We start from the raw sequence: 27,293 nt of genomic DNA, 5'->3' as shown, positions 1-27,293 counted from the left end.
AGCACAGAGCTGGACCATGACACTTTATGAACGCCTTGCCTCATCAGACTGCTCCAAAAACATACACAAGTGATGCTGCTAAAACATTTAACATATATTTTAAAATATCATAGCATTTCATGCCCTTTTGCAAGAGCTCAGCACCCATACACTAGCAAGACTGCCTTTAGGACTTACACTGGCAACACCTGCTACGAATGAAAACTGAATTAATTGAGTTTACCTCATCCAATACTCTAAGACATATAGACAGCTTAAGAGACTTCAGACTAAGGTACAGGAAGCCTCATAAATAGGCAATTACATTATAATATGCCCACACAGGTAGTTTCTTCCTAACTGCAAGCAGTTAGTGGTTGGCTATGCCCTGAAGCATAAAGATTCCTATCTCCATTAAAAACAGTAAATCTACAATGTAACAATTCAAATATTTATTATTTATATGCTTATCTAATTCCCACTTAAAATAACGCTTTTCTCAACAATATCTCTAGAAATCAAGGTCCCAAAGCTAATGATGTCTTCCTCATTGAAAGAAACAACACAACTCTCAGCCGGCACAGACCTTGCTGAGCCTTCCTACACACTATTCACCTTTTACTCAAGGGCTTGTAGAAATACTCCCCTAAACTACGAAACCTTTAAGGCTGGTATTTGTAAGGCATTGTCCATATTTACAAAACTACGTAAATAAAGAAAAAAATAAGAGTTAGGGTTTGGTCGTGAAAAATAACGATGGTACAATATTGCTTACTAGAAGATGTAAATGTACTTCTTAAAATGTTTTCAGGGGTGTGCATTTAGCCAATGAGACGGGTAAGAATTCCTGCTAATGTCTGCAACCTTTATAACATTTCACAGTTCTAAAAACCTGTTTTGAAGCAGTATATCACCTACCCAGAGATGCAACCGCATATGACTCACTGGACGATTTTGTTATGTTAATTTTTCTCCTGTACAAACACTCAGCAGGAGGCGGCGGCGTCTCCCTCACGTCCTCTTCCACCCCACCTTCCCATCAGCATCGTACTTGGCTTGAACTTTTCTTCCCTTGAGTAGTTTTCCTGCTCCTACAGGCTCAGGTCAGCGGTAAAGCTTCCCTTTAAAAGTCACTTCACTTACCTTGTCTCTGGATTATACCCCAGGATGTAGAAAAATGAATCCACTCGGGCTTTAAACTCTCTAGCAGCAAATATGTCAGAGAAATGGGAGATGTTACACTTCCCCCTGAAAGAAAGAGGGAAAACAGTATTAGAATTCTGTCCTGAATACCAGCTATTTTCATGAAGTGCCACTGCAATGTGTGTATAAGCCACAGACATCCTCATGTTCTCATAAACATCTAAAACTCCATAAATAAAAGCCTGTTGTAACAGAGTCACTCAGATTCTTTTCCATTGTGCAAAGAGAAGAAAATTCAGTTAAAGTCTCAGATGGTGTTCTGCAAACATTCATTCATTCTGTCCCGAGGAGGCCTAGAAATACAATCCCAAAAATGTCTTATTTTCGAAGTTTTTACAGCCCTATACCACTTACATCTCCAAGGAAGCTCCCAAGATTCTACTATTCAGCTTTTTATTTAGGAAGTAAATAAAACTTTGGTTTAATAGCACTTCCAATTAAAAAATAAAAGCTACACTGTTTTCAGCAACACTGCAATCCGAACAACACGAAGCCCAAACACACACAAGTTTCCTCCTCCTACTTTCATACATGAGAGTAAAACGGTGACATTAAAAAGAGGAAAAAAAAGAGAGGATTTATTAGCTTGTTCTACAACAGACTGTTAATAACTTTTAATATAATTTGTTGATGAAGTCATTATCCTTAAGGATGAGCACGAAGACTGGCTGTAAGAAGCTGCATCTCATTTCCTCAAGGGTTTGTTGGGCTGTTAATGTTCAGCATCTGCTCGTGTTCCCACCCAAGGCATCGCAGTTTGCTGCCGCCAACTAAATCACATCAGTAGCGGCCACACATCCAGAGAGCTGGTGCTTTTATTGTAAACCTGATCCAATGCAATAAACAAAGCATTAGATTTTGCTCTTTTTCAGCATGCCAAATGTTGTAGTATTAATATAGATAGCATCTCTTTTTGCTTGTATTTACTGAACAGTATTTGCTATTGTAAAAAAGCTGCTATGGGGCTTGTTTAACATTATAAAAAGGTTTGCCAGTCTTGGCTAAAATGGAATGAAAAGCGCTATTGCCACCAGTACACCAAGACGGATAATTATTTTGACCGTAAGAATACTGGATTTGTTGGCCCATTCTTCCCAGCAGAGCTTAAAAGCACCACATACTTGAAAAACTGCACGAGGAAGGTGAGATGTCAAGCTCGCCACCCCTCCTAATCTTTTCGTGGCAAAAGCACTTCAAAAAGGGCTTACAAATCAACAGCCACCGCGAACTTGGCCTTGGCAGCTGAGCTCTGTGATACACAACATCAACAGCTACAGGTGAGGAAGGGATGAAGGATGGAGAAAAGTGCCGACTGGTCTACAACAAAATCAATAGGGCTCTCCCATGAGCAAGGCTGGATAATTGTCCCATGATTGCCTAACTCTCACTCAATTGCCTTTCTGGTAAAGGACAAAGCACCACTGGATTTTCCACAGGTCATGCCAGGTTGTCCGGGAACCTAGGTCCCTAATTGAGATGTCACACAGAAAAACTGAAAGACAAACTTGTTCACTAATATTTATTTTATCCCCGGTGGCTGAAGCTACCACCGGAATTTTCCATGTTTGTAAAGTCTAATACGTGAATCAAAGACTTCTTCCCACCCTTGTAACAGATAGTTTGTCTTGAAGTAAGTGGCTTCAGCAAAGTGACTCGGAACAAAAAATGTCTCCAGATGGTTCTAGTGAAACACCATCTGAGCGTTATCATCAGGGAGATTATTCAATTTGCATTTTGACAATATCCATGCGTGTTTGGCACGTTGAAAATCTGCCGAAAAATAATGCCTCGCTGTTTCTATTTGAAAACATTGGTAAGGAATGGTGCATCCCCTCAGCCCAGTCCAAACTCAGCCGCTTAAGGTAAAAACTTAGTGGGTACGGAGAGCAGCAACCTCCAGGGAAGGGCAGACGGAACAGAGGGAAATACAGACGGGTCCATTACCTCCTGTCTGTACAGCCAGCTTTTAATGGAGCTCTTAGCTGAGCTGCAACAATGACAAGTGCCTCAGAGCAAAAAGCCTTTAACGCAATTTAATCAGGGCAGTGCACTAACCGCGGCTTTGCTGGGAGACGCTATTGTTAACAGTGAAATCAAACACGGAGGAGGGAAGCGTAGCATTTCTGGGGGAACCAGCAATAGCCTCAGTTGGAAAGGATGGGAAACAACACCGATTAACTGAGATTAAAACGATATTGTAGAATTACAGCTTCTTTTTGAATGAGAACAGGTAACACGAGGTAATTACTGCAGGAGATGAGGAGAAAGCCGAGCAGTATGCTAACGATGCCCATACAAAACCAGAAAAAGCACCAGAAAAAAGGTTTCTCTCATCTGCCTCCCAGAGCCAGCGCCACGTCCCCAAACTCACCTGAGGGCAGCGGCGTGGTAAGTGTCAACGTAATCGGAAATGAAGAGCTCGCGGTTCTTGATGACCGGGTCTGTAATAACCAGCTCTCGTCCAGAGTCTGCCAGGAAGCAAAACCACAAAAAGGCACCAAGGCGTTAGCTGTGGTCTGAAAGCATCTGCCATTGCCACGTGGCAGGGGGCTGTACAGGCCAAAGCTGAGGATTTTTCTTATATACACACTCAGCATCAAGACGACAAACATTCAGATGGTTTACATGGTCTGTAACGTACACGTGAATTCTCCCTCACCATATCTAAAGAACTGGTGAATGGAAACAAATTTTAGGGCTACTGGCCGACACGTCTTATCTACCAACCACCAGAAGTGGTCTCTTTTATGTGAAAGCAATGTTGCAAATTAATTTATCACTGACTTTTGACTTCCAGGCTAAAGTTTTGGTTGTTCTGCACATTTAATCTCAAATCTTCGGTAAAATCTTGACAGTACTAACTGCTTAGTGCTCTGGCTTTGAGATAAATATGGATATTCATGTTCAAATACAGAAAATTCTCAGTGTTAAGAGAAAAACTGGAAGACAACTTTTTCCATGACTTCTTTATAATACCTTTGAATGACGCACAAAAACATCTCTCCATATGCACAAGCGTGCAACGTAAAAAGCAGTGAGGTTATAAAAAATCTTCACTTCTTGGACACTTCCTATAATCCCATTATTAGAAGTTTCAAATAATGTTAGATTTGTGCAGCTTTTGCTAAAAGCACATGCAGAATGTCCGTAACGCCTGCAAAAAGGAGGATGTCTGCTCAACTTGGTACTGTCAGGCACCAAAAAGTTGCTGTGTTCCGTATTTCCAGTATTAACTTTTCTCATCACAATTCACCTTGGAGCATCTTCAGAATTTTAACAGTTGCCTCAAGGAAATTTCCTGGTTAGAATAGAAGCAAACGTTATGCCTCCCCTAGAGGTAAGAGATAAATGACACTGGAACACGTACTAAAGTTTCTTGTGCTTCTGTTAAACCCCAGATCGCACTTGGGTTTTGCGACGAGAAAAAGGGGGGACTCGGCTACGAGTCCTTCAGTTACATCACTTACTGCAGTGTTAATGACATTGAATATTCATGCACGCAAGGCAGTGTGAATGCAAAAATGTCGTTCTCGTGACACTATGGCAGAATCACAAAAAATAGAAGAGATTCACAATTTCTTCAGCCAGTTCGGTATTAGACTGTCCAGAAGGTCTACAAGGGATCCAATGTTATTTTTCTTTTCTAGTCTCTCTTAAGGCATGAGTATAATATAACACAGTATTTAAACCATACCTGAAACGCATCTGATTAGAGCTCTGGTTACGGGACATACACTCATTAGAACAAACAAGGCAGGTAAAACACACTATCCTCTGTCTAACATATTTTTTTTTTCAATCAACAGTCCTTTCTTCGTATCCCCATACAAAAGTGTTCTTGCTTTCTGGGCTGTTAAAACTTAAAATTCAGAGTACAAGTAAAGGCGGCCTTACTCTCCAGAGCCTGACTTACCGTTCTCGTTGTGTCTGTCCTGAACCAAATGCTGATAGACTGAATCTGGGACTTCAGACTGGCGATAGTACCATTTGACATTCATAAGGAGGTGGTCCCGTTTGCTCTGAAAAAGAAGGTCTAAAGGCATTACTAAAAAGGAAATCAGACCACATCTGACACAATCTTCTACAGTATAAAATTTGTTTGCACACTGAAGAAAACCTGCAGCAAAACCCAAAAGGGAGGAAGACATTTGCATGACAAAGAAACAAGGGCAACGTGCTAGTGATTGACTTTCAAACTAGACAAAAGCAACGAGAACCTACTGCATCATCATGCAGTTGTACCTCTGGTTATCTGAACAGAAAATACGATTCGCTTAGAAAAAACTAACCCAAGAAGAGACAGGGATCAGAAGAGGACTGCAATTTTTGGCCTCATGCAGCCCAATCTTAGCCTGCCAGTTGCTACAAAAAGTATTTATGGCCAAACATAGAAAAAAAGAATACCAATGGCAACATAATTCAATGCAACCATTCTTAGAGATAACAGATTTCCCCCCGCAAGGACAGATGGATTCATATATAATCATAGATGTTCTTTATGACACTGCTTTACACGAAAGCACAGGATGCTGCACTTCAATCCCAATAATTACAGGCTCTGACTGCTCACGTACCTCACAAAGCCAACAGAATTTACACAGAAGTACCTTCCTCAAGTGCTCCTTTTGCATTTGAGAATCCAGCTACCACTTTGTTCCTTCTTAGAAGGAAACAAGCATAAACACCACTTTAAAAGATCATTTTCAGATCAAGTTATTACAGACTGTCTGCTTAAGTTTATCTTTGAAACCCTTGGTAGTCGATTCCTCCAAATCCTACTTCAAAACACTTGAAGAAACAAGAGGAAAGCCTGAAGGGAAACCAACATTCTTTTGGAATGAGGCAACTGCAAGTGCCCTTTGTTTTTTCTGGACTACACTTCTCTAGACCCTTCTATGACTGCCCTTGAAACACTTAGGTTGAAAAGTTAAATCATAGGTTACCGGACCAGAACATTTTATTGTCTCTTGGGTTCACATCAGCTCTGTTGTTACAGCAATTTCCACCCTTTCTGCTTAATAAACAACAAAATATTTCCATTAAATTATTGAAGCTTTTGATTGAAAAACACATGTAATACCACAAAAAAGCTGCTAGTGGCAGCATTGTGCCAGAAAAGAGTTTGTGAACTAATCCACCCCACCACATGTCCTCAGTGTACGGAACACCCCAAAAAACATTCAGGAGCATCCCAAGAATACTTGTGAAACCTACTTTTTTTTTTTTAATAATACATTTGCAAAGACAACAAGCTTGTCTAATGCATTAAAAAAAAGAAAGGACAACGTCTAAGAGGCAACACTGATTTCTGCTTTTCCACCGCAAACGCCCCAGTTTCCTAACGTGCGTTAAAAAACCGGAACAATGGGGGTTGCAATCACCTCATCGCTCCAAAATCCCGTACTTTAGGAAAGCAGAACATCTACACGCAGTCCGGAGCTTTTTGCTGGTTCAAGCATGTCAATTTGATGGGAAAATTCTTATTTCCCATTTTGAAACTTTGTTCTCAGACTCCCGGGATGTCTCGGTTGTTCCCTTCACTGTGTTTTATTCCAGAGGTTCCCTGTGCACGGTGGAAGAACAACAACGTTTCCTGCCCCGAAATCAGGTTTGCAATAAGAACATGGGATGGGATTGGATTGCAGAGGTTGGCTGAACGCAGGGAGTTTTCAGAGCAATGATGAATCGGAGAAAAAGAAATTACAGGGCTTTTCATAACACAGGAAAGTGGCTTTTCTTTCATGAAACTTCAGAAACAAAAATAACGTATCTTTAAAAACTACAGAGAAAAAAAGATGAAGTTAGAATTAGAACTAAAACAGATGATAAAAACAACAATCAATCCAAATGGTGTGCATAAGCATAGATTTGAAGCCATGGTGTACACTTACTTTCTAAGCTTTCAACTTCTAAAAACTAAATTTTATGAAAGAGGCATTTTAAATGAATTATAAGTGACAGGAAAAGCCGAACATGGCCAAGGTACATATCTTTGATCTCCTTCCTAAACACCCCCCTTTTACCATGATTGCTGCTTTTTGTCCAATTCATTTAAAAGCTTCATCTTGAAAAAGCATTTTCTGTATCTGCTCTCCAACATGCGTAACTCTGTTGGGTTTAACCTGAAGTCTCCATCTCCCTAAAAATATAAAGCGTCTGTCACATTTATATCCTTCACTGCACAAAAATTCCTAGACATGCTATTTTGTCAGCCAACTTTGTAACTCTGTGTGTCATTTACATAGCAGAAAATACTCGCAGGCATCAAGGCGCCAACTTCTGTGGCAGACCACAGATTTTAGAATCATGTGCAGACAAAAGAAGTGTCCCCCTACTTCAGAAAGTGTTACTTTATATTTTTTTTTGCACCTTTACATATTAAAGCTGCAGACGGTCACGTGCCAAATTCAGGCTTGCAGAAATCATAGGAATTGCAAGTGCTTTAAAGTGTCTTTCTGTCAGCTCAAAAATATTCCCTGTGCTACAAAACTCCCGTTCTTCCCTTAAATGAAAATATCGTCTATTGCTGCAGTGCTCACAAAGTAATCATTTGGGGGTTCTGCTGTTGCTGCTGTTTGGATTTTTGTTGCTGTTTTTAAAAAACAAAACAAAACAAAAAAAAAAAAAAAAACCACCAAACACACACACCAAAACCACCAGATGATTCGGTTTTGGACATTCAACGAGAATTAGATAAAAACTGTAAATAGATTAAAGCATCTCAGTTCGCAAACATCTGGTCAACCTCTACTTAAAAATGAGCTTCTCCATTAAGAGGCGAAAAAAATGACCCTGCAGGTTCTCTTTAAAAGTTTGAACGTATTGATTTCCACGGCATTTGTGACAATTCCAAGGTGCCAATTTTATTCTAGAACACACTTGAAAACAGTTACTGCACATTACAATTCGCATCTTAAGAGATGCCACATTCTCTTCCCAGGGTTCTGACTAACCAAATGCTGCAAATGATCACAGATGTCCTGCAGATTCTCTCCGAGGGATTTAAGCCATATCCTTCATTACTTGCCCTATTTAGATACCACGCTAAATCACAACTAGCTTTGGAAACAATCTACCAAATGCTGGAGATGACAGATGGGCACACTGGAGCCGGCGAGTAGGAGCTATTTCAAAGAGACAAACAGCAAAAGACAACAAGGAAAATAACACCTTTCCTTTCAAACAATTTCGACAAGAAAATTTTTCTATTTAAAAAAAAAAAAGTCACGTGATTAAGTCTAAGCTACCAAATTCTTCGTGTTATTTTAATAACACATTAGATATTTTAAGTCACCGTGCCATTTAAAAGAAACATCTTGTGCGCTGCAGCACGGAAGCTCTGGCTCTACAAAGCCAGTTTGCAAGTGGACGTTATTTTTAACACCACAAATCAACCCACCCCTTGGGCTCATCCTTCGCCACCCAAAGATGATCTTGCTCCACACACTCCTGTTGTAATTCTGCCCCTGGCTCCAACGCCAGCCGTAGGTTGGACTTGTTCCACTCGCTGTGCCCTCCCTGCCGCCGCGAATCGCGGCCCGTATTTCCCCTCCTACTGCACAAGTATTTCTCCACTTACTCCAACCACGCCAAGGGGACACACACACGAACCCATCTGCAAATCAGGAGCTCAAGAGATACAACAAGGATCATTTTTCTTCCCACTCCGCAACAGCACATGTAATTTCAAGTTCTCGGGATGTCGTCTTTGTAGGCTGTTTTCTAATTAAATAAGAAACCTGACCGGCTGTTCGTAAGCCAAGAAAACCCAGCCTGGAAATACAGAGGTTATTACTACAAGTGAACGTTATTTTTGCAGCTTAATTATTTAATTCAGCTGCGTGTATGTTGACATATAATTACTTCTTGCCAACACAGTAGCATTGTCAAAAGTGGGAGCCATCAGTATTCAGCAAGAAAATAAGACAACTGAAGATGGTAACGTGCGGTTTAATCCTCAAACTCGACACCCCGGGAAGGCCGGGAGCCCTTTTGGTTCCTGCCCTCCTCACCCCAACCAACACAAAACCCGCAACCTTCCCACCTGTTAGCGTTATCTAACGACTCCTTCCATCGACAAGAGCTTTTCTGCCAGAAACTTGCCTCCATGGCTCATCTCCGCGCACAGGGCAGCCCACAAAGGCCGCCGGGCTGATGGAAGCAGGAAATGAGCAGGTTTGGTTAAGCCGCGGATAATCGATCGGTGTATTCAGCCAAGTGTGAGCTGAGCTGGGAATAAACTGCCTGCGGTATCAAATATTACTGTTGCCAAGGTAAAGTCTGTGTAGGAGAACACATAATTTATTGACAAAACAATACAGATTTTTTTTTTTTTTACAATGCCTCGCTCTTGACATTCTGCGACTGTTTGCAACGAGAATTTCTCTCGCGTCCCCTTTATTCACAAGTTTAACAAATGAAACTCCTTTTGGAATTCATGAAGTCGCCTCAGCATGCTGGAAATTAATTCAGTCCTATGTACAAATAACTCGAGAGATGTAAAACAAGCACCACACTCACCCTGCCCCGAATCTCACACTTTTTCATGCAGACGCACAGGACCACTCCAACGCCTTCAGGGACACATCTGGCCTGAAGACCAGACAAGAAAAGGTCCTTTTGCTCTGAGACTCTCTTTGCTGAGAGTATTTTTTCTTCCAAACCTCCACCACAGTTTCTACAAAGTTTGAGGCAAAACTGTTTGCAAACAACGGCAAACATCACACAGTATAAAACGCTTATTTGTAGACAGTTACTTAAAATCTCAGCCTACACATACACCAATATACACCTATGCAAGTATGAAACAATCTGCCTACACTTTTAAAGGATTGCAAAATATGGCCAAAATTAGTCTTAAATCAGGACTCATCTGCAAGGTTGTGTTTTGTGTGTCGTGGGGCGACGGCCAGATAGCCAAAACCTCCGAATCCAGCTATCGAGTCTCAAGCCTTTTTAAAAACACGAGGTGATATGCTACTTATCCGCATGTTAATTCACAGGAGCTGCCATATGTTGTCTTCTAGTGTGGGTGGTTTGGCATTATAGTTGCTAGACTGTCTTAAAATAAAAAAAAAAAAAATACAGTCTTCAGATCACCAGAAGAACCGTATGATCAAAACTTGCTACACTGCCATTTTATGAGCATCTTATGTTCTGGTGTGATAGCTATTATAGTCTACAGCATAGACTTTATACTCTACAGCATATACAACAGACAAAGAGTAATTACGGTAACTGAGAACTAGGCGAAGATTCATTAGAAACTGCAACAAATAGCACTAAAAGACGGCATGAACCTTAGTTAATTCAACAGTAAAGTCTGCCGCATAAGGATCCAGGTTGGCACTGGGAGCTTCTCAGACAAAGCTCCAACTCTGCTATCTGAAATGCATTTTTCTGTCTTCCCTCTGCTTCTCACAGCCCTGTATTCCCTCCCAACTTTTACAAAAATCAACTAATATGGAATAAATGTTACCTACCAGCTCTTAATTTTATCTAGTGTCACTCATAAACCCTCCCTTCCCCTCAAATTCTGCTTTCCAGATGCCCAAACCATCCTGAAATAATTAAGCCAAAAATCAGCCCCAGTCGCCCAAGAGCTGATACGCCAGAATTGAAGCAAAGATGGAACCAGTACCTAGACCCAGCTTAACCACTAGACCTTCCCAGTAAAACCAGTGTGCTGGAATAGTTCTCTTGCCTTTTGCAGACACCCCAGCTACTCACCCACCAAAGCAGGGAAGCGCTTGCAGATTTAGGGGTTAAACTCCACTCTGGTCTTTAGGCGGGAGGGGTCACCCACCAGCCAAACGTCACTCCGTAGAGATGGCATCAATAAGGAGGAGAGTTCTCCGCTCCTAAAAATCACACTTTAGAGATGAGATAATCCTCTCCAACATACCGATAACAGCTTCATCCTCAAAGAGCCCCTGGAATCAGATTTGGATGACAAGTTCTTTCGGACACTTTTAGGCCCTTCTCCTGCTGCGATTCTCTCACTGTTTTCAAAACAATGTCCTCTACTTATTTGCTTCCAAAGGAACCGCCAAGGGGTGCCTGTCAGCAGCTCCCCTTGACACAGAGAGGCTGGTGTGGATTATGCTGAACGCCGACAATAGGACATCAATGTGTGAAGGAGGCACCAGATGAAAGAAAAAGGAAACACGAGGAACGAATGAAAATGCCATTAGGCAAAGAGTCATTCCTTTCCAGGACCTGTGCCCATATGGAACAATGGCTTTAATCAGACACTTGTGAACAATCCAGAACTGCACACGGCCTCATTCGAGTTTTCAAGGAGAAAAAGAACATTCCTCATTTCAGGAAGTGACCGTAAAAGATTTCTGTATTTAAAACAAACTACAGTATTTATTCTATAAACTTTTCGGCTTTACTAGAAACAAGTTGCTTATAGTGCCAAGATCCAGCAAGTCACCTGTTTTCCTATCACTGAAATAACACTTAGGTACGACAATGCCCTTAAAATTTCAGTGCCGTTCTAAATGACGAAAGATAATTTCATCTTGTAAAAATAGCAGTTATGCTTAAAAACTGGCTGGCTTAAAATAAAACCATCATAAGATATTTCAGGAAGGTTATGGGTCATTGCTTACTACCTCGTTTAATCCCTTTGTGGTATCTTTCTGCTCCGTTTCCCTTTTAAGTTCTTTGAATCCCATCTGCGGTTCATGGTGTCAGTTATGCTGAGCAAAAGCAGAAAGTAACCACAGCGTCCAACTCCTCACGAACAAGCCTGTTTAATTACAGCTGTCAGGGTTAGAAGACAGCGTGTCCACCCATCTCATCCCCAGGAAAGCTGCTGTGGCACAAAAAGCTTTCCCCAAATCGCTGCTCCCTTCTTGGGGAAAACAAGCAGCTGTTTACGCAAGAGATCAGCTAAGTGTATATACCCGATATTCATATATCTGAGATGCATATAGATGAATATCAGATATATCTGAAGAAACCTGTGCAGACAACCTGTGTGCTGCCTTCAGCAAAGGCCCCAGAGGAAAGCAGAGAACAGCCGCCCATCGTACCCGGGGACAAGCACTTGGGTCCATCCAGACTTACTATTTTTGCTTTAGCAAGCCTCACATGTCCATGCAACACCCACGAAACACCGCATTGCCCTCGTGCTGAAGATTTGCCACAAAACACAGAAATGCCGCATTTCTAGATGTGCATATCTAGGGTATACCCAGCTCGATTGTACCAAAACAGATGAAGCAATGGAGACGTCACATCTCAGGTATTACGTCTGCAATTATCACAAAAGCCCTACACAAAAGACACGAACAGGGGTGAGAATTTATTAATAGGCTGTAATTAACGCCACTACTAGAGAAATCAATAAGCACTACTGTTGATCACAGCATCTCTGTTCATGTTTGGTGCTTCTACCTGCAACCTCCACCTGGATTACACATTATGACTTGCGCACAGAGGCAAATTTGGCCGTAAAGTGCAGACACAGTATTGCTAACGACCCTCCTTCCACATGGTTTATTATTATTATGAGCATTCCTGTTGCTGCACTGCATTTGATACACATTGTACAAATACACTCTCTGTCAAGCATAATAAGCAAACAGTTACCTAACAAGTAATGGTGTTACAAATGCATTTAACTAATCATTGAATATATGCTCTGGTAATTAAATTCCATTAAGGTTTTTAAGCATTATCCTAAAGAAACGCAACACTGAAATGAAGACACCATCCAGACTATGCCTGACATTTGCCATTAAATGTCATTGATGGTATATAGTTCAAACCTAATTGCTGAGCACCACCAGCTGCAGTATTTATCACTTCTATTAAAACAAGAGGCACACAGCAGTGGGACTATTTGAAGCCGTCATACACAGTTTAAATAGATTCCTCACCTTTTAAATATCAAGGGGCCACGTTTTCTTTGCCATCTCACCAAGGGCTTTACCTTTTAACAAAGAGATACCAAGAGCTGAAAGGATAAAACAATCAGGAGACAGTTTGCTCTGCAAACCCAGCACAGAGAACGGTCATATGGCTGTTAAAATACCGCCGGATAGCAACGGGAATTCTATGACAGGAAAAATTAAAGCACCTCTGCAAACTGCTCTGCTTTGCTAGTAAGCTGGGGTTTAAAATTATAAACAGAAAAGAAAGAAAAAATAAAAGACTGATCAGCCAGATCCTGTGACTTGGCTATTTCACTGCATAATCAAATGCTGTTCCTATGAGGAAATAAAGTGTTAGAGGTTATATAGTAAAACGAGGCTCTCTCCCCGTCTCTGATGCGCACATCCAAGAGAGACACCTACTTAAATCTACATTGAAGCCCATATTTGAGAAGCTTGTGCGGTTGTCTTCAGTTCTGGCCTCCTGTATTACATGGAACTGGAGGGGAAAAAAAGAAAAAACAAGAAAACCCAAACCCAAGAGTCCAAGCTCACTGGGAGCCTGATCCCAAAAGGTGTGGAGCTGAGTATTTATTACCTTAGAAAAGCGAAATAAAATATTTAGACACTGGCACAAGTGACACTGACAAATCAATTTTCACACACTTGAACTAACGTGAACTATAGCACTTGTCCTATAAAAAAAGGCGAAAAATTTATGATGATGTTTTACCACAATTCACGGAATTTTGCGCTTCAGAGTGTCAAGTTTTCAGCTTCAAGGCCCAAACTACTTGAAAACTCCAACAGCTGATGCTGAAAGAACATTCTGAGGGTTTATACAAGCACATAGAAACCGTGTCTGAAGTCAGTATACTATTTTCAGATATTTCCTTACAAATTTGCCTCGGCTCACGCGGGGAAGCCCTCAATCACAGCCCATCCGGGCAATAATAATATTCTGTGATCGTGAGCACAGCACAGGGAGTAAGAATTCCCGGGTTTATGAACAATTTCGCAATACAAATATGCAAAACGCTACACCACATCAGAAGCAGAGAACTAACACCAAATAACAGCTCCCTGTTTTGCAAACATATTTCTCAATCTTTTCAGCAACAGACACTCTGAAAAGCAGCCCAGGGAACACCTTTCTGCAGATTTCTTGACATAAATTGCGTGCATTGTGTGATATTATATATTACGTACCTTCTGCCTCGCTAGGTCCTAAGGTTCAGACACATCAAAGCACCCAATTGTCTGGTTTTTTGCCCTTCTTTTGAAACATGAAGCATATGAAAGCACATACTGAAGCTGGTCCTTGTTAGCAGGCCCATTTTCATCTCTTTAAACTCAAAGCGAGCAGTTCCCTTGAAAACTGTCACCGCATTTTCGCAATCCATGAAAAGGAGGTTCAAGAGCCCCGGGTCACTCCTCATAACCACAGTCGATACAGAGCATAAATTACATCTTTCTATTTCACAGAAGTGAATCATGTACGTTCTTTTATCTTAATCACTTGATTCTTTCTATAAATCAAATATTCCAGGCATGTTTGTGGCCAGTAGGGTGTAAACAGCTTGCAACTCCTTTTTCTAAAGTAATATTCCCAGAATTCATGTTCCATCTCCTTTTCTTTCTGCAAAGTTACGTTTATACCTCATCTTAACCATTCCCTCCCACTTTTTTTTTTCCTCTATACAAACATACAGATGCCACATTTATTCCTCTTTCTACTGCACAGATACTTGTAAACAAGTTGGTGAAGTTGTCAAGCGGCCTCAACTCTAAGAATCTTTTCCACACAGGAAAACACATGAAGTTGTGTAGATAAAGTTGTGTATATTTTACACTGCGGCTATTCCAGTATTTCTTAGATACTTAACGCAGTTCCTGAAGATGGATATTACACCGAGTCAGAAACTGGGATCACAGACTTCCCAGGATGTTTTACAAATAAAAGGGAAACAGAGTCTGTTGGTTTATACAGCATTCCTTACATGAGACATATTAACAGTACATAGAGGTGGATGGAACAAGAATTGCTTTACATAACAACACAGCTTGTGTATTTCCCAAAAGGAAAGAGTTCAAATGAAGTTTGCTTAGCACAGGTTTGTTTTAATAACTTTGCATTGCTTTTAATCTCAAAGTGTTCCAAGAAACAAGACACTGCAAGGAATAAGATTAAAAAAAGAAAAAAGGTAAGTGCTGCTTAGAAAGCAGAGCAGGATACTTATGCACTACTAATTTAATTAAAGAGTTATTTTCCTTTTAAATACCCTCTAATGGCCCAAAACGAACTCAAGCTGATTTAAAATCAATCACTTTAATCAAAATTACAAGTTCAAATTCTCTATGGATTAGTGTTCAGCGACTACAGAGTCAAAACTGCACATCCATCGCATCCCGACTTTTCACTCGCTCCAAGTCCCAAGCCGGGAAAAGACGCGGTTATCTCATTCCCACACCGGCCGGGAACCTCAGGCTCACGCAGACAGCCCCGAAACCCCATTTCTGCTCCCAAAACAGGCCCTCGGTGGCACCCAGACCTCCCGCCCGCCTTCTGTGGAGCAGCAAAAAGAATTGACAAAAGATCTGAAGCTCCATTAGACAGTCGAAAGGTGGAGCCGACTCGGAGCATTTTCTAAAGTGGCTCCATCGGTGTCTGATATATAAAAAGGGAGATGTTGCTTTTCCTGCCGCTCAAACAAACGCGTTCCAGGTATTCAAAGAGCACCTGTCCTGTTTTCCCCTCCCCGTGCCGGCGGTTCCGCACCTCTCCCCAGCAGCCCGCTAGAACAGCCGCCTTTCCTGGTGTGTTTTAATTCGTACAAAATCAACACATCCTCACCCAGTGCGGTGTTCTGGCCAAAGACACACCAAATCGTCACCTGCCTTGCAGAACGCACTTGCTCTACACGACGATCCCACAGCAAGACTGGGGTGGTGCATGGAAACAGCACCCCAGCAGTGACAAAAAATGACATTTCGGAACACGCACCAGCTGCCCAACATCTGTCACATTATCCAGTACTTCATTGTAAACAGGAACAATGGCTGACCTTTACGGATAAAAACAATTGCTACCTGCTTGAGCACGACAGAAAGGTAAGAAATAGTTGTAAGGGAAGCTTTTGTAACTGAAGATGAATGTGTCAATAACCTTAAACGTCCCCAAGTACTGAAATAGTATGGAAACAGGGAGAGAAGAGTCCAAGCAACTCAACGCAGGGCAGGGAAGGAGGAACAGCGGTTTCTGAACCCACTCCCATCTCTACACAGACGCGGGTGCAGAGATTCCTCCACCCGCGCTGCAGACATTTCCACCTCCAGCCACGCACCGCGATTGCACAGCGCTCGCGATGGAAACCGCGGCTGGGCACTCTCAGCAGTGTTCTCCCTCACTCAACTCCGCTAACAACCCAACTGCACTCCCTCCGACGCAGCTACAAAAATCAAAGGCGTCTATTTTACAGACGCATCATTCTTTTCTGCCCACGTTCTGTTTTTAAGCATCCAGACGGGACTTACACATTTGGCAAGATGCTCGTGCGGCTGAGCTCAGGCCCAGCACGGATGTCACGTTGTGCCAGGGGTGGGATGTTTATCGTGTCCCACACCTCCACATGCTACACCGAACATTTGATTTTCACAAGAGCTTTATCAGACCTCGAGGAGCCACATGAAGCCCATCGGTGAGGTTGCCCTTTCCCAGCAAGCCAATGGTGAGGGCTGGGACACGCTGAAATTCAGTGACCACAGTGACGTTTCACATTCCTTAAGGAAAATCATTTTGAAAGCAGGAAAACAAATTTCTTTAATGAATTATTTTCACCAGCTTACAAAGTATAACAACATATCTTTGGAGACTTGGCGCAGACACAAGGAATCTGACAGAGCTCAAGTACCCCCAAATGACCAGAGAGAAAATTTCAACTTCAATAATCCTAAAGGTCAGGAGCATTATTAAACATGACAGATGCCCTCACTATTCAACACTAGAGGACATGGCTAAATTTATTCTAACTCCATTTGCTCTTGCTACATTTAAAGCAGCTAATGTACCATCCAATACTTTTCCCCTCCCCTAAAAGCTAAAATAAAAACCTTTTTTCTCCATATTTTCAAATTGACAACTCCCAATTTATTTAGCAGCCAATTATCTCAACACCAGGTGTAGCTGGTTTGCTTTCCGTAAGTGGGAGGAAAAAAGACAGCAGAAAAAGGAAAAAATAGAGGCAAAAGGTGCTGAAGATTACACTATGAAGTGACTAAAAAACCCTAAAAATATGGGCAAGTCAAATATAGAGCAGGAAGCTAAACTCTGTGGTTCCTGTATCTAAAAATCAAGCCCTTGCTATTAAATGTGTTCTCATGCACAAATTACTACCCACATGTCCCTCTTGATAACACAGTATGGGAAGCGCGATCCCAATTATACTCCACAAGCATGAACGCTACATTCTTGTTTTTCCCTGTTTGCTCAGTATCTGTTTTCATCTTTGGCTCAAAGTCAGATGGGGAGTGATATTAACGGGATTCATATCAATTGCGCTTCCAGCTTTCCTTTTTATAAAATTAGAAAAAAAAAACCACACACAACACGATAGCACGGGATTTCACATTCAGTCCTATTTTTGCCACCCTGTGGCTCTTAGAATTCCCTTTCCCATTTCATACAGAAGCGGATTTCCAAAACAAAACAGCTTTACAACGAACGAGAGCAATTTTCTGATTTAAAGCAGCCTGACAAGCATCATCAGCTCCCATTAAGGCCCTGCCGGCCACGTTCTGGTTTGGAGCGCGTAGGGACCGCGGTCACGCACGCGGCCGAGCATCTCGCCAGCGCTTCCGAATGCCCGCTGGTGTCAAACCAAACAGGGCAATCACATGGAAAAAACCACTGCGAATTACGTGTGCTTTCCATTTTTATTTCCCCCGCCCCCCACCACGTTCTAAGGCCTGGATTTCAATTGTAAAGATCTAGGCCATAGGGAAGAAGAGCTGGAGTTGAGCCCCAAAATACAAATAGTCTCAACTTCCAGCTGTTTAATCCTTATTCTTAACAGTGCTACTACCTGTTTTAAACCCCCAAATATGAATGTTCTCTCCCCTTCCAAAAAACAATGATGTAATTGTGACAAAACGCTGTAGCTCTGTATGAATTGGTTTAGTTGCACTGGTGCATTACACTGTCAAAGCTACTCGGGAAAAAACAAAACCAGAAACAGCCATAAAAATGCTAAACACTCTTCACTTCCCTTCTCTGGCGCCATCAACCAGGTCTAAATATGTCTTCACACAACCCTGTGCTCTTTGGGAATACAAAATATGCTGGTTTAGCTACTCCAGAATGGATGGTTTCTGCTCCCGCGTTCAGAAGATATACAACAAAATAAAAAGAATGTTGCTATATTTTTCAACCGAGTTCAGTGAAATTCCAATACCCATAAATTGACGGCGGCAGCCTCCTACCTCTTCAGTTCTGAACACTCACCGTTGCAAACGCCTCGCTAATTTAACACACAAAGAAATCAACTCAGCACTTCAAGAACAGGCTGTTCCTACAAAAAGAGTGTATGTGACAAGACCTAACCCTATTCTGTACCAAAGCTTAATATTTGTGTGAAAATCCGAAGTATCATCTGGGCAAAAGAAAAAAAAAAAATCCATGGAGGAACACCGTAAAAAAAGAATGGAATTATCGAAATGGATTCATATGCATCTGGAGTGATTTTAATACAAAATGCCCAGCGTATCTCCCTGCACTGCTGACAAATCACCAGCTGAGGTAAATCCCAGATAATGAAACATTGTAAGAAAGGCTCTATTTAATAATTTAGCCCCTGTCAAGGAGTTTGTATTGATTCTTGTTTCCAGCACAGGGAGAGAATGTTATCTTCAGCCTTACGGCTCAATGACAGCACCGCTGAATTTAATCACTGTGCAGCTCCTGCCATGCAATCCCTAAACTGTCACCTCTGATTCTCCATCACTCCTCGCCGCTGCCGCCAAAGCCCCTGGATCCACATTTTCATCCTCATCTCCCGCCCCACACGTGCCCCATCGTCAGCACAGCAGCTTCGCAATCTGCTCCACATTAGACATCAAAGCCAACCTCATTTGCAGGCTAAATTTTTTATTTTAAATAATTCAGTGCTCCTTCAAATGTCTCATTCGTTTCTCTCTTATTGGCAAGTCTGTTCTTAACAGCAAACTGGACTGAGCCATGGTGGGACAGTTCTAGCAGAGGTTTTTAGTAGAAAGAAAACCTTCCGGCCCTTTATTGGCTGCAGAAAGGGAGATGAATCCGGAGAAGTAAGAATCTATATTAATCAGCATTTTTTCCACACCAAAAAGGAAAGGTCATGCTGCCTTCACGACTGGCCAGGAAAAATTATCCACAAATTAATTCAGCTGCAGTTCAGGAACAGAACAGCAATTCATCTGCAAACAGAAAGAGGCTTTTAAATACAGAAACGCTTGTGGCTACAGAAACCTCGCCTAGATATTTGCATTCAAAAACACCAGCTCCCATGAAAGTGCAGAGAATAACAGATATCATTTTAACATGTTTGCTAAAATGCAAGGCCATCCGCAGGAAGAACGTAGCAGAGAGGAAGCACATACTGCATAATTTAGAACAACGGATCCCTTTTCGTTTTTCCTCTTTACTCCAGGTGAGATGCGATATTTTCCCTTTCTTTTTTAATCTTTTGGATCAAAGCAAAACGATCCCCCAGGCCCACGCAGACAAGGTCACCGTACGCAGATTTTCTATTACAGGGCACTGGCGGCATTTCACAACTGTCTTTTTATGCGCTTCTGCCTCTCCATCCAGACTGTAAATTGTTACAAGGCCCTGGGGCAATCCAGCTGTGAGCTCCATTCCGCTCAGGCTTCAAGGAGAACGCGCCGATGCCGATGCCGCCAGCCCGTAAACACACAAAGGGCAACGGCGCGGCGATTATTCACGTTTGCTTTCGCACGGCAAATCCGCCGCTCTTCTGGTTGGAAGCCGGAATCTGAGCATCAAAGCGGAGCCTATTAGCATTTTAAACGCAACATCGAATTAAGGCAAAATAGGATCAATCAGTAAAGCAGAAATCTGTTTGCTGGTGGGTTCTGTCTCTGGAAAAAAGGAAAACCCTGAAAAGGAAATTTGGACTTATCAGACGCTGGAAATTCGGTTTAAATGACAGGATTAGAGGGCAGGTTTGCAGGATGTATTTGTATAAATTCACTTGTGCCACAGTCAGAGATATCCTGTTATTACCAGCAGCTCTGTGTTTCTTTTCCCTGGCAGTTATTGCCCTTTGGTTTTGCTGTTACTGTTCTTGTTTATTTAACCTATCACTTCACCTCTACTTGTTATTGCAGAGGAAAAACACCATAAACTTCTCAGCCAATAGTTCCACTTCCTCTTGCATTTTGGACGCCTCGTTATTCCCCTCTCGACCCAGAAGTTGGAATTGCCTTGGTTTCAGATGCATAGTAACCACATTTCGGCACATTAACTGGATTTTCCTCATACGAGTCAGTCACCTAAGTTTTAATTGTGTATTTTCATCATCTGGAAGTAATCATAATCAGCATTTTAATTAAGATAAAGGACCGAATTTTAGGACTTAACCATAAAGAAAGAAAAACTTCACTGTTTATAAGACACTGATTATAATGCAGAGAATCTGTCAAGCTTTAACCTACAATAAAAAACCCACAAAATACTATTATTTAATAAAAAGACTAGAGCTATGAAGCTATATCCTCAGCCTGATGAGAATCCAAATCTGTTCCTTCAAATGGTGGATCCAAAAAAGAAATCGAGTGAGAACTTGCATTTTCAAAACACAGCATTCTTCCATTAAAAAATGAGAGAAAAAGGACTTGTTTTGGTTTGGGGGGGGGATGGAGGGCTGGCTGGAATGAAACCTGAGCGGTTTCTCACAGGAAGAAATACTAGTCAGAAAAACTTATGTGGGAAAGATAAAAACACGCACCTAAGCATTAACTGCTTCCAGTTTATTGACTTGCCCACGTAATTTAAACCCCAAGCTGTAAGACTGTTCCGAAAGAAAAAATTAAACAGGAAATAAACCCGGAATTAAATGCTAATGGATCCCAGTTTTACTACTCTACCAAACACCATTTTCTCCCTTCTTAGAGTTCAGTCAAATTACGTCAATGAACTATTAAAGCCACATTATGATGCCCTTTTCTAAGTTTTATCCACATATTCCAGCTTCCCAATAGTATTTTGCTGTTTCTTATCAAAAAAAATATAAAGCAGCTGACATAATAAGGTGGATAACACAGGCTTAAAACAAATGGGTGAAGAAGTGTTTCCAAAGGAGCAAAACAAGGTCCAAAAAGTTGCTCCAAAGCTCATCATAACCTTGAATAATCCAGATTTCCCACTTAAACCCAACCACTTGTTCAGCTGCCCTGCTTGGAAGGAGGGAGAACATTTACCAGAGTAATTGGTATTTAGTACCCCAGGGAAAGAGAAAGAACCGATGACCAACAAAAACATGGAAAGCAATCAAGCAGGGACAGATTTCCGCGTTGCTTCACCACCGTTTGTTCCTAATCAAAGTCCTTAAGGATAATCTGGCCTTGAGTCCTGAAAGAGGATAGTATTAATCCAGAGCAAAATGAATTAGCACCGAAGAGAGGTTAAAAAGATGATCCGGGTCACAAACAGAACAAAATAACCCAATCAGAAGAGGGAAAAAAAAAAAAATTAGTAAATTTGTTTGAGTTTTTTGTTTCTTTTTCTTTAGTACAGACAACTATCTTACACTCCTCTGATAGGGTACAGCAAGTTCAGTTTTAACACGTATTAAGTTCGATAATTCAAAACCGGTGAAGCGAACGAGGAAAGCATTTCTGGCATATTCCATCCTTTTGCATGACCCACCACTCCCCCATTTTCAATAAGGGGAGGAAAAATAAGCACTGTAAGCACCACACATCTTCTTGCTTTGGGGAACACATCTGCCCCAGTGCCATGGCATTTGCATTTAAGCAACTTGGCTCTGTAGGCAGCTGGAAAAAAAAATCCTTTTCTAAGCAACATTCATAGGAAACATTTCCCATTCCTACCTTTCAGTTCTTCTGCACAAATTCCTGCCCCTTCTCTTCAACAACAATGGGTTAACTACCAGGTTATTATCTACTGTTGCAGAAATCAAGCTTTCTAGTAAAAAAAAAAGTAAACTCAGGTTTCTAAATCCAAATGCACACAGTCTTAGCACTTGAGAGTTCTGTTGTCATCAGTGGACAATATCTGCACTAAATGTATAGCTGAATATTTCCAGGGAGAAACTTAAATTACATTGCAATCTCTGCTATCTTAATAAAAGCTAAATTAACAACAAAAAAAATCTATTAGTAAAGACATCTGGTATAGTAAAAATGTTAGCATAATGACACTATTTAGAAACCTGTAATTTTTTTTTACCAGGCAGCTCTATTATTGTGCTGTATTAGATCTGGAATTTAATAGATCTCTATGGAATTTAATAGATCTGCACAGCGGAAGCTTTGCCAACTAGATCTGGTTCAGATCAAGCTACAGCGGGCTTGGCAGCATTTTCATTTTTGCCTTTAAAGAACCATCAACAAAATGACCTTTATGCTGAATCCTGCTGAATGCCTGAAGATTGATGGAGTTCCTACAGAACACCTGAAAAACGCGCACGGGTGAGATGTTTGTCAAAGGACCATCCAGCACCAGGAAAAAGATCCCTGTGCGTCTCTATCAAAGTGTCTGATAGATCCTGGTAATCAATTCTAGAGAATTTAAGAAACAGAAAGAACACAAAGAGAACGTTGGTCGAAATTAATGTCTTAACTAAAACTTACTGCCAATTTAACAAACCCTAGTTAGTGGCTACTACAGAAAGTGCAGCTAAATTCTTGACTTTTTTTAGTGGTGTAACAGAATCATAGAATCATTTCAGTTGGAAGAGACCCCAGGATCATGGAGTCCAACCATAACCTGACTCTAGCACTAAACCGTGTCCCTGAGAACCTTGTCTAAACTTGGCTCCTTTGGCTATTCTTCTAAACTGACCCCTCTGTAGAAGAAATAACTACTTTTAACACCATTGTTCAAGTTAGAAATACTTAACTCATCACTATTTCTCCAGAAAGCAGATTTGATTAATAGAATTCCTATATTCAGCCACGTAAACTGCAATATACCTGGAACGGTTCTCACACTGCTGCCTGGAACTACTGAGGAAGCATCTGATTCAACAGAGAAATTGGAACAATACTGCGCTTCTAATTTGTTGAAAAACTGAGAGAAAACTATCTGCGTGTTTTCCCTGTTAACCCTTCCCTCACCCATCTGAGATCTTACCAAGTCTGGAACCTCAGCAGCTCCCACGAGGGGCAGCTGCTTTGGAACCCAGCGCTCAGGTCTCGGCGTGCAGCCAAAATAACCGAGGGGACACAAGACACTGCGCATTAAAAATACTCAATGTCGCCTCACTCTCCATTGCCAGCCCTTTGCTTGGGTCCTAAACGAGCACTGAATTTCCTCGGATTCTAAAAATACTACTACAGCGGAAAAGAACTGCATCTGTTTGGAAGGTGTTTTTCCCATCCATCGTCATTTTGTGGTAAGGTAAAGTAAAAGCGTGGGTATTTGTACCTGCTGGGGCATCTTCCACTGAAAAAAATAAACACCAATTTAAATTTCCTTAAAGACACACAATAGCTTTTTCCCCCCCTGTGGTACCTTTCATACCACATATCATTCTGAACAACGAAAAAAAGTGAATGTGAGTAGTTTCTTTAAAATTCACCGTTAAAATTAGTCTCAGTCTCTGGTTCTACAACCAGAACATGCCATTGCAGCAAAACCTCAGGGAACTTCAGCTGCCACAAGCTACAGAAGCATCTTCCATTCCCATTCACCAGACCAGCACCAGGAAAAAACCCTCCTCCCATTTGCACTAACTCAAGTTTAAAGACGAGCAACTTTTACAGCTTTTAAAGAAGGAAAAAATTATCCCTGATTAATTTCTCACTACAAATATTCTATACATATATCATTAATGAGAAAAAGTGAAACGTTATCTCCCCAACAAATGGAAGTTACCACTTGTAATCACAGCTGGTTATGGGAGAAAGGAACGGTGAGAAACATTCATATTTAAAACTAACAGACAGCTTGTTTCATCATCTCCAAACTTTCCTGGGTGTCCTTGTGTATTGAAACTTTTAAAAAAAAATTTTAAAAAATAAAAACTTAAAAAAAAAAACCAAACACACACCAGCTAACAAATCTACAGACAGACATATGGGCTGGAGTGGGATCCTCAGCTCAGTTAGATTAACACAGCTCCCTCTAAGTATCACACAGAATTAGGCACAGCAAAGCCCGTGAAGTCTGCCCAGGAACCCAACGTGCGTTTTCCTTCTCCAAGTCCAAAGCGCTTTACACCAAGTCGATGCTCAATAGCAAGTCTGGTTTTCCACACCCAGGGCTGGCACTACAGAGCAGAAAAGGACAAGGAATCACGGAACAGGTGACGTCCCTCCTGCCAGCACCTTTATCCCCAGCGAGTTCCACGAGGCTCCTGCAGGTCTCAATTTGACGCTATTTCCAAGCGGTTTCTCAGCCGCAGGAATGGACAGTGTGATGCTCAACAACGGAGCAGGACTCCTGTCCCACCTCCGGTGCTGGTGTTATTTAATTCTCTCCCCAATAACACATCAGACTATCAACACGCTAGTGGAAATTATTTTCAAAGATGACATTAATCTTCCACTGAAACCCATGTTATGGATGTACTGAAGCCACAGCAGACCAGAAAGGACACGACAATTACTGATAGTGCCACTTCTTGCCGACAGTTTCTCTAAGACACAACATGGTTAATCGTACTTTGCTTCTCAATTCCACAAAGTTATTTACATGAACCCCAGAAAGCTTGAAGGAATCCAGTCCCACAGAAGCGGTAAAGACAAAGCAGGACAGTTTAGCAAACAGCTTTAATGTGTTGTACAAGACCAGTGCTGACAAGGGAAGCAATTAATGCAACGCAGCAGGAATTTATTGTCCAGAATGGCAACTATCCCATTGTAATTCCAGTCAGACACAAAAGCACCTGATAATGTGGCTTAACCCGTCACTAGAACCTGTTAACTACAAATCCAACAGCTCCTTAAAAAAAAAAATAAAAGGAAAGAAAGGAGGAAGAGAACACGTACAAGTGCCAAGCACCACCACAGACATCAACGGTGAAGAAAGTCCACACGTTCTCCTCCGCTGTGGTCTCTAAAACATCAGCTTGTAAGACGTAAAATGGAAGACTTGCGTAAGAAAGCTTAGAAAAGGAAGATACATTCTGATAGCAAAAGATGGTGGGTGATCTATGTCTGCAGACGATACCTTGATAAGTGGGACAGTTTTTTACATATTCAGAACTTCCATAAACCAACAAGAGCAAGATGATCAGCAGCGACAGTCACCTTTGCCAAACACCTGCTGACAGCACCCAAAGCACTGCAACGTTTAACCTTTTAACCTCAAAAATTCAGATACAAAGGGGCAAACCACAACTCCAACTAATTTGTTCTTGCCCAGGCCCCTAAAGTGTTCATTTTTAATGTTATTTTCTGGTTTTCCACGTCAGTATAGACTCGTCATAGGGTGTCTCTTTGCATCCTCAACTGTCAGTTCAACGATGAGCCGAGATAAGAGGCCACCACGAACCAGCCCCCGGGTTTCCATTTCCACAGCTGCGCCATAGAAAGCTACAAGGAAAGGCACAGCCAAATTGCGCTTCCCAGGAAAAACTTCACTTACTGAGCCACGATTTCCCAAAAACGCTCAACTCCACGTTAATATTTCTGTGGGTTACCAAACCATATAATGACACAGACCACAATTTGAACTCTACAGCCCAGCTAACTCAGTCTAAACCAAGGAGACAGCGCTGCCTCATAGCAAAACAGCTATTGCAGAAATTAAAGATTTAATCAGAAGGAGCTACGGGAAGAGATACAGACTCAGAAATGTTGTCACCTCTCTGGAGAACGGGGCAGGGAAAAGGAGGAGATGTGAAAGTTTTCCTTACCAGTTTGAAGTCTTGAATGCTGCAGATGAAATACGGGGTATTCGGCCGGCGACTTTCAATATATACGCAATCTTTAAAAAAAACAAGATTTTAAAATAATGGAAATTAACTTCTGTACCGCCAAGAAAGAACATAAAACCAGGATAAATTAAAAAAACAGCTTAAGCTTAGAAAGAGCCACCATTTCATTTGCATAACATGTAATTTATTCCGAGTCTTACCTAAAAATAGAAACTAGATGTTTTATGATAAATAAAGGAATTCACTGCATAAAAATTACCCGTGATTCAAATAGACATTTTGCTAGAAAAACAAAAGGAAGTCATAAGACCGTTCTGAATTCAGTTCATAAAAATGACCAGGTCACACTCTATGAACCAGATCAAAATCAAACAGGAAACTAATCAGATCTTTTGCTATTACGAACCTGCACTAACATATTTTCTCTTCTAATTGTGAAGAAAACCAAGGCAACCAATCATAGATGAAATGCAGCAAACTAAATCAGATTTACCTCGGGGAAGGACTGGGCTTTCTCCAATTACATTTGACATGACAGAACCGAGTCATTATTTTTGCTTGCCTTTGACAACTGGACTCTACAAGGTGGTTGATAAAGAAGATCCCTCGTTTTAAAAACAGTCTTGGCAATAACCACAACAAAAGCAGCACCTCAGAATACAGTTGCAGCGAGGCTGGGAAAGGAGTGCCTGATGAAGGATAATGACCTTCGAAATGAGAAAACTGGCACACAGTTTGCTCCAAGGTAACGATGCTACTCCCAAAGCCAAACAACTATTTAAAGGCCCTTGTGTTCTCCTTTTGTATTCAAGTCGGTAACTGCTATTTAAAAGACCGAAGACAAAGAACACCAGCTATTCTACTCCTCATTTTCCATGAACCTATTTATATTTCTAGAGAAAAATTCCAAAGTCTTAGAGTTTCCTAAGACATCTTTCAAAACACAACTAATACCCTGCTTCACATCTTGTAAAATCTGAAAGTTTTCCAAGACATTTTCTAGTTCTTTTGCTCCACAAAGAGCATAAAGAACATTCCTGAGGATGCATCGTCACTGTTCTTCGCCATAAAACACCTTCTTACTGAAAGAAAAAAGGAAACCCAA

The 27,293-nt window shown here is 41.3% G+C and overlaps 1 protein-coding gene across 3 annotated transcripts in view; it reads right to left on the bottom strand.

The window, feature by feature from the left end:
* RERE (arginine-glutamic acid dipeptide repeats) overlaps positions 1-27,293 on the bottom strand; it is a 169,361-nt gene that overhangs the window by 79,746 nt on the left and 62,322 nt on the right. For all 3 annotated transcript variants that reach the window (XM_065649830.1, XM_065649832.1, XM_065649831.1), the window contains exons 3-6: positions 26,168-26,238; positions 5,096-5,201; positions 3,554-3,650; positions 1,123-1,227 (exon numbers count right to left, since the gene is read on the bottom strand). In XM_065649830.1, the coding sequence (XP_065505902.1) occupies positions 1,123-1,227; positions 3,554-3,650; positions 5,096-5,201; positions 26,168-26,238 (379 nt within the window). The remainder of the gene's footprint in view (positions 1-1,122; positions 1,228-3,553; positions 3,651-5,095; positions 5,202-26,167; positions 26,239-27,293) is intronic.

This window comes from Caloenas nicobarica, chromosome 22 (assembly GCF_036013445.1).
Source record: "Caloenas nicobarica isolate bCalNic1 chromosome 22, bCalNic1.hap1, whole genome shotgun sequence".
In the NCBI taxonomy this organism is placed as follows: Eukaryota; Metazoa; Chordata; class Aves; order Columbiformes; family Columbidae; genus Caloenas; species Caloenas nicobarica.
The sequence above is the reverse complement of the archived record's forward strand: the minus strand, read 5'-3'. Positions and strand labels throughout refer to the sequence as shown.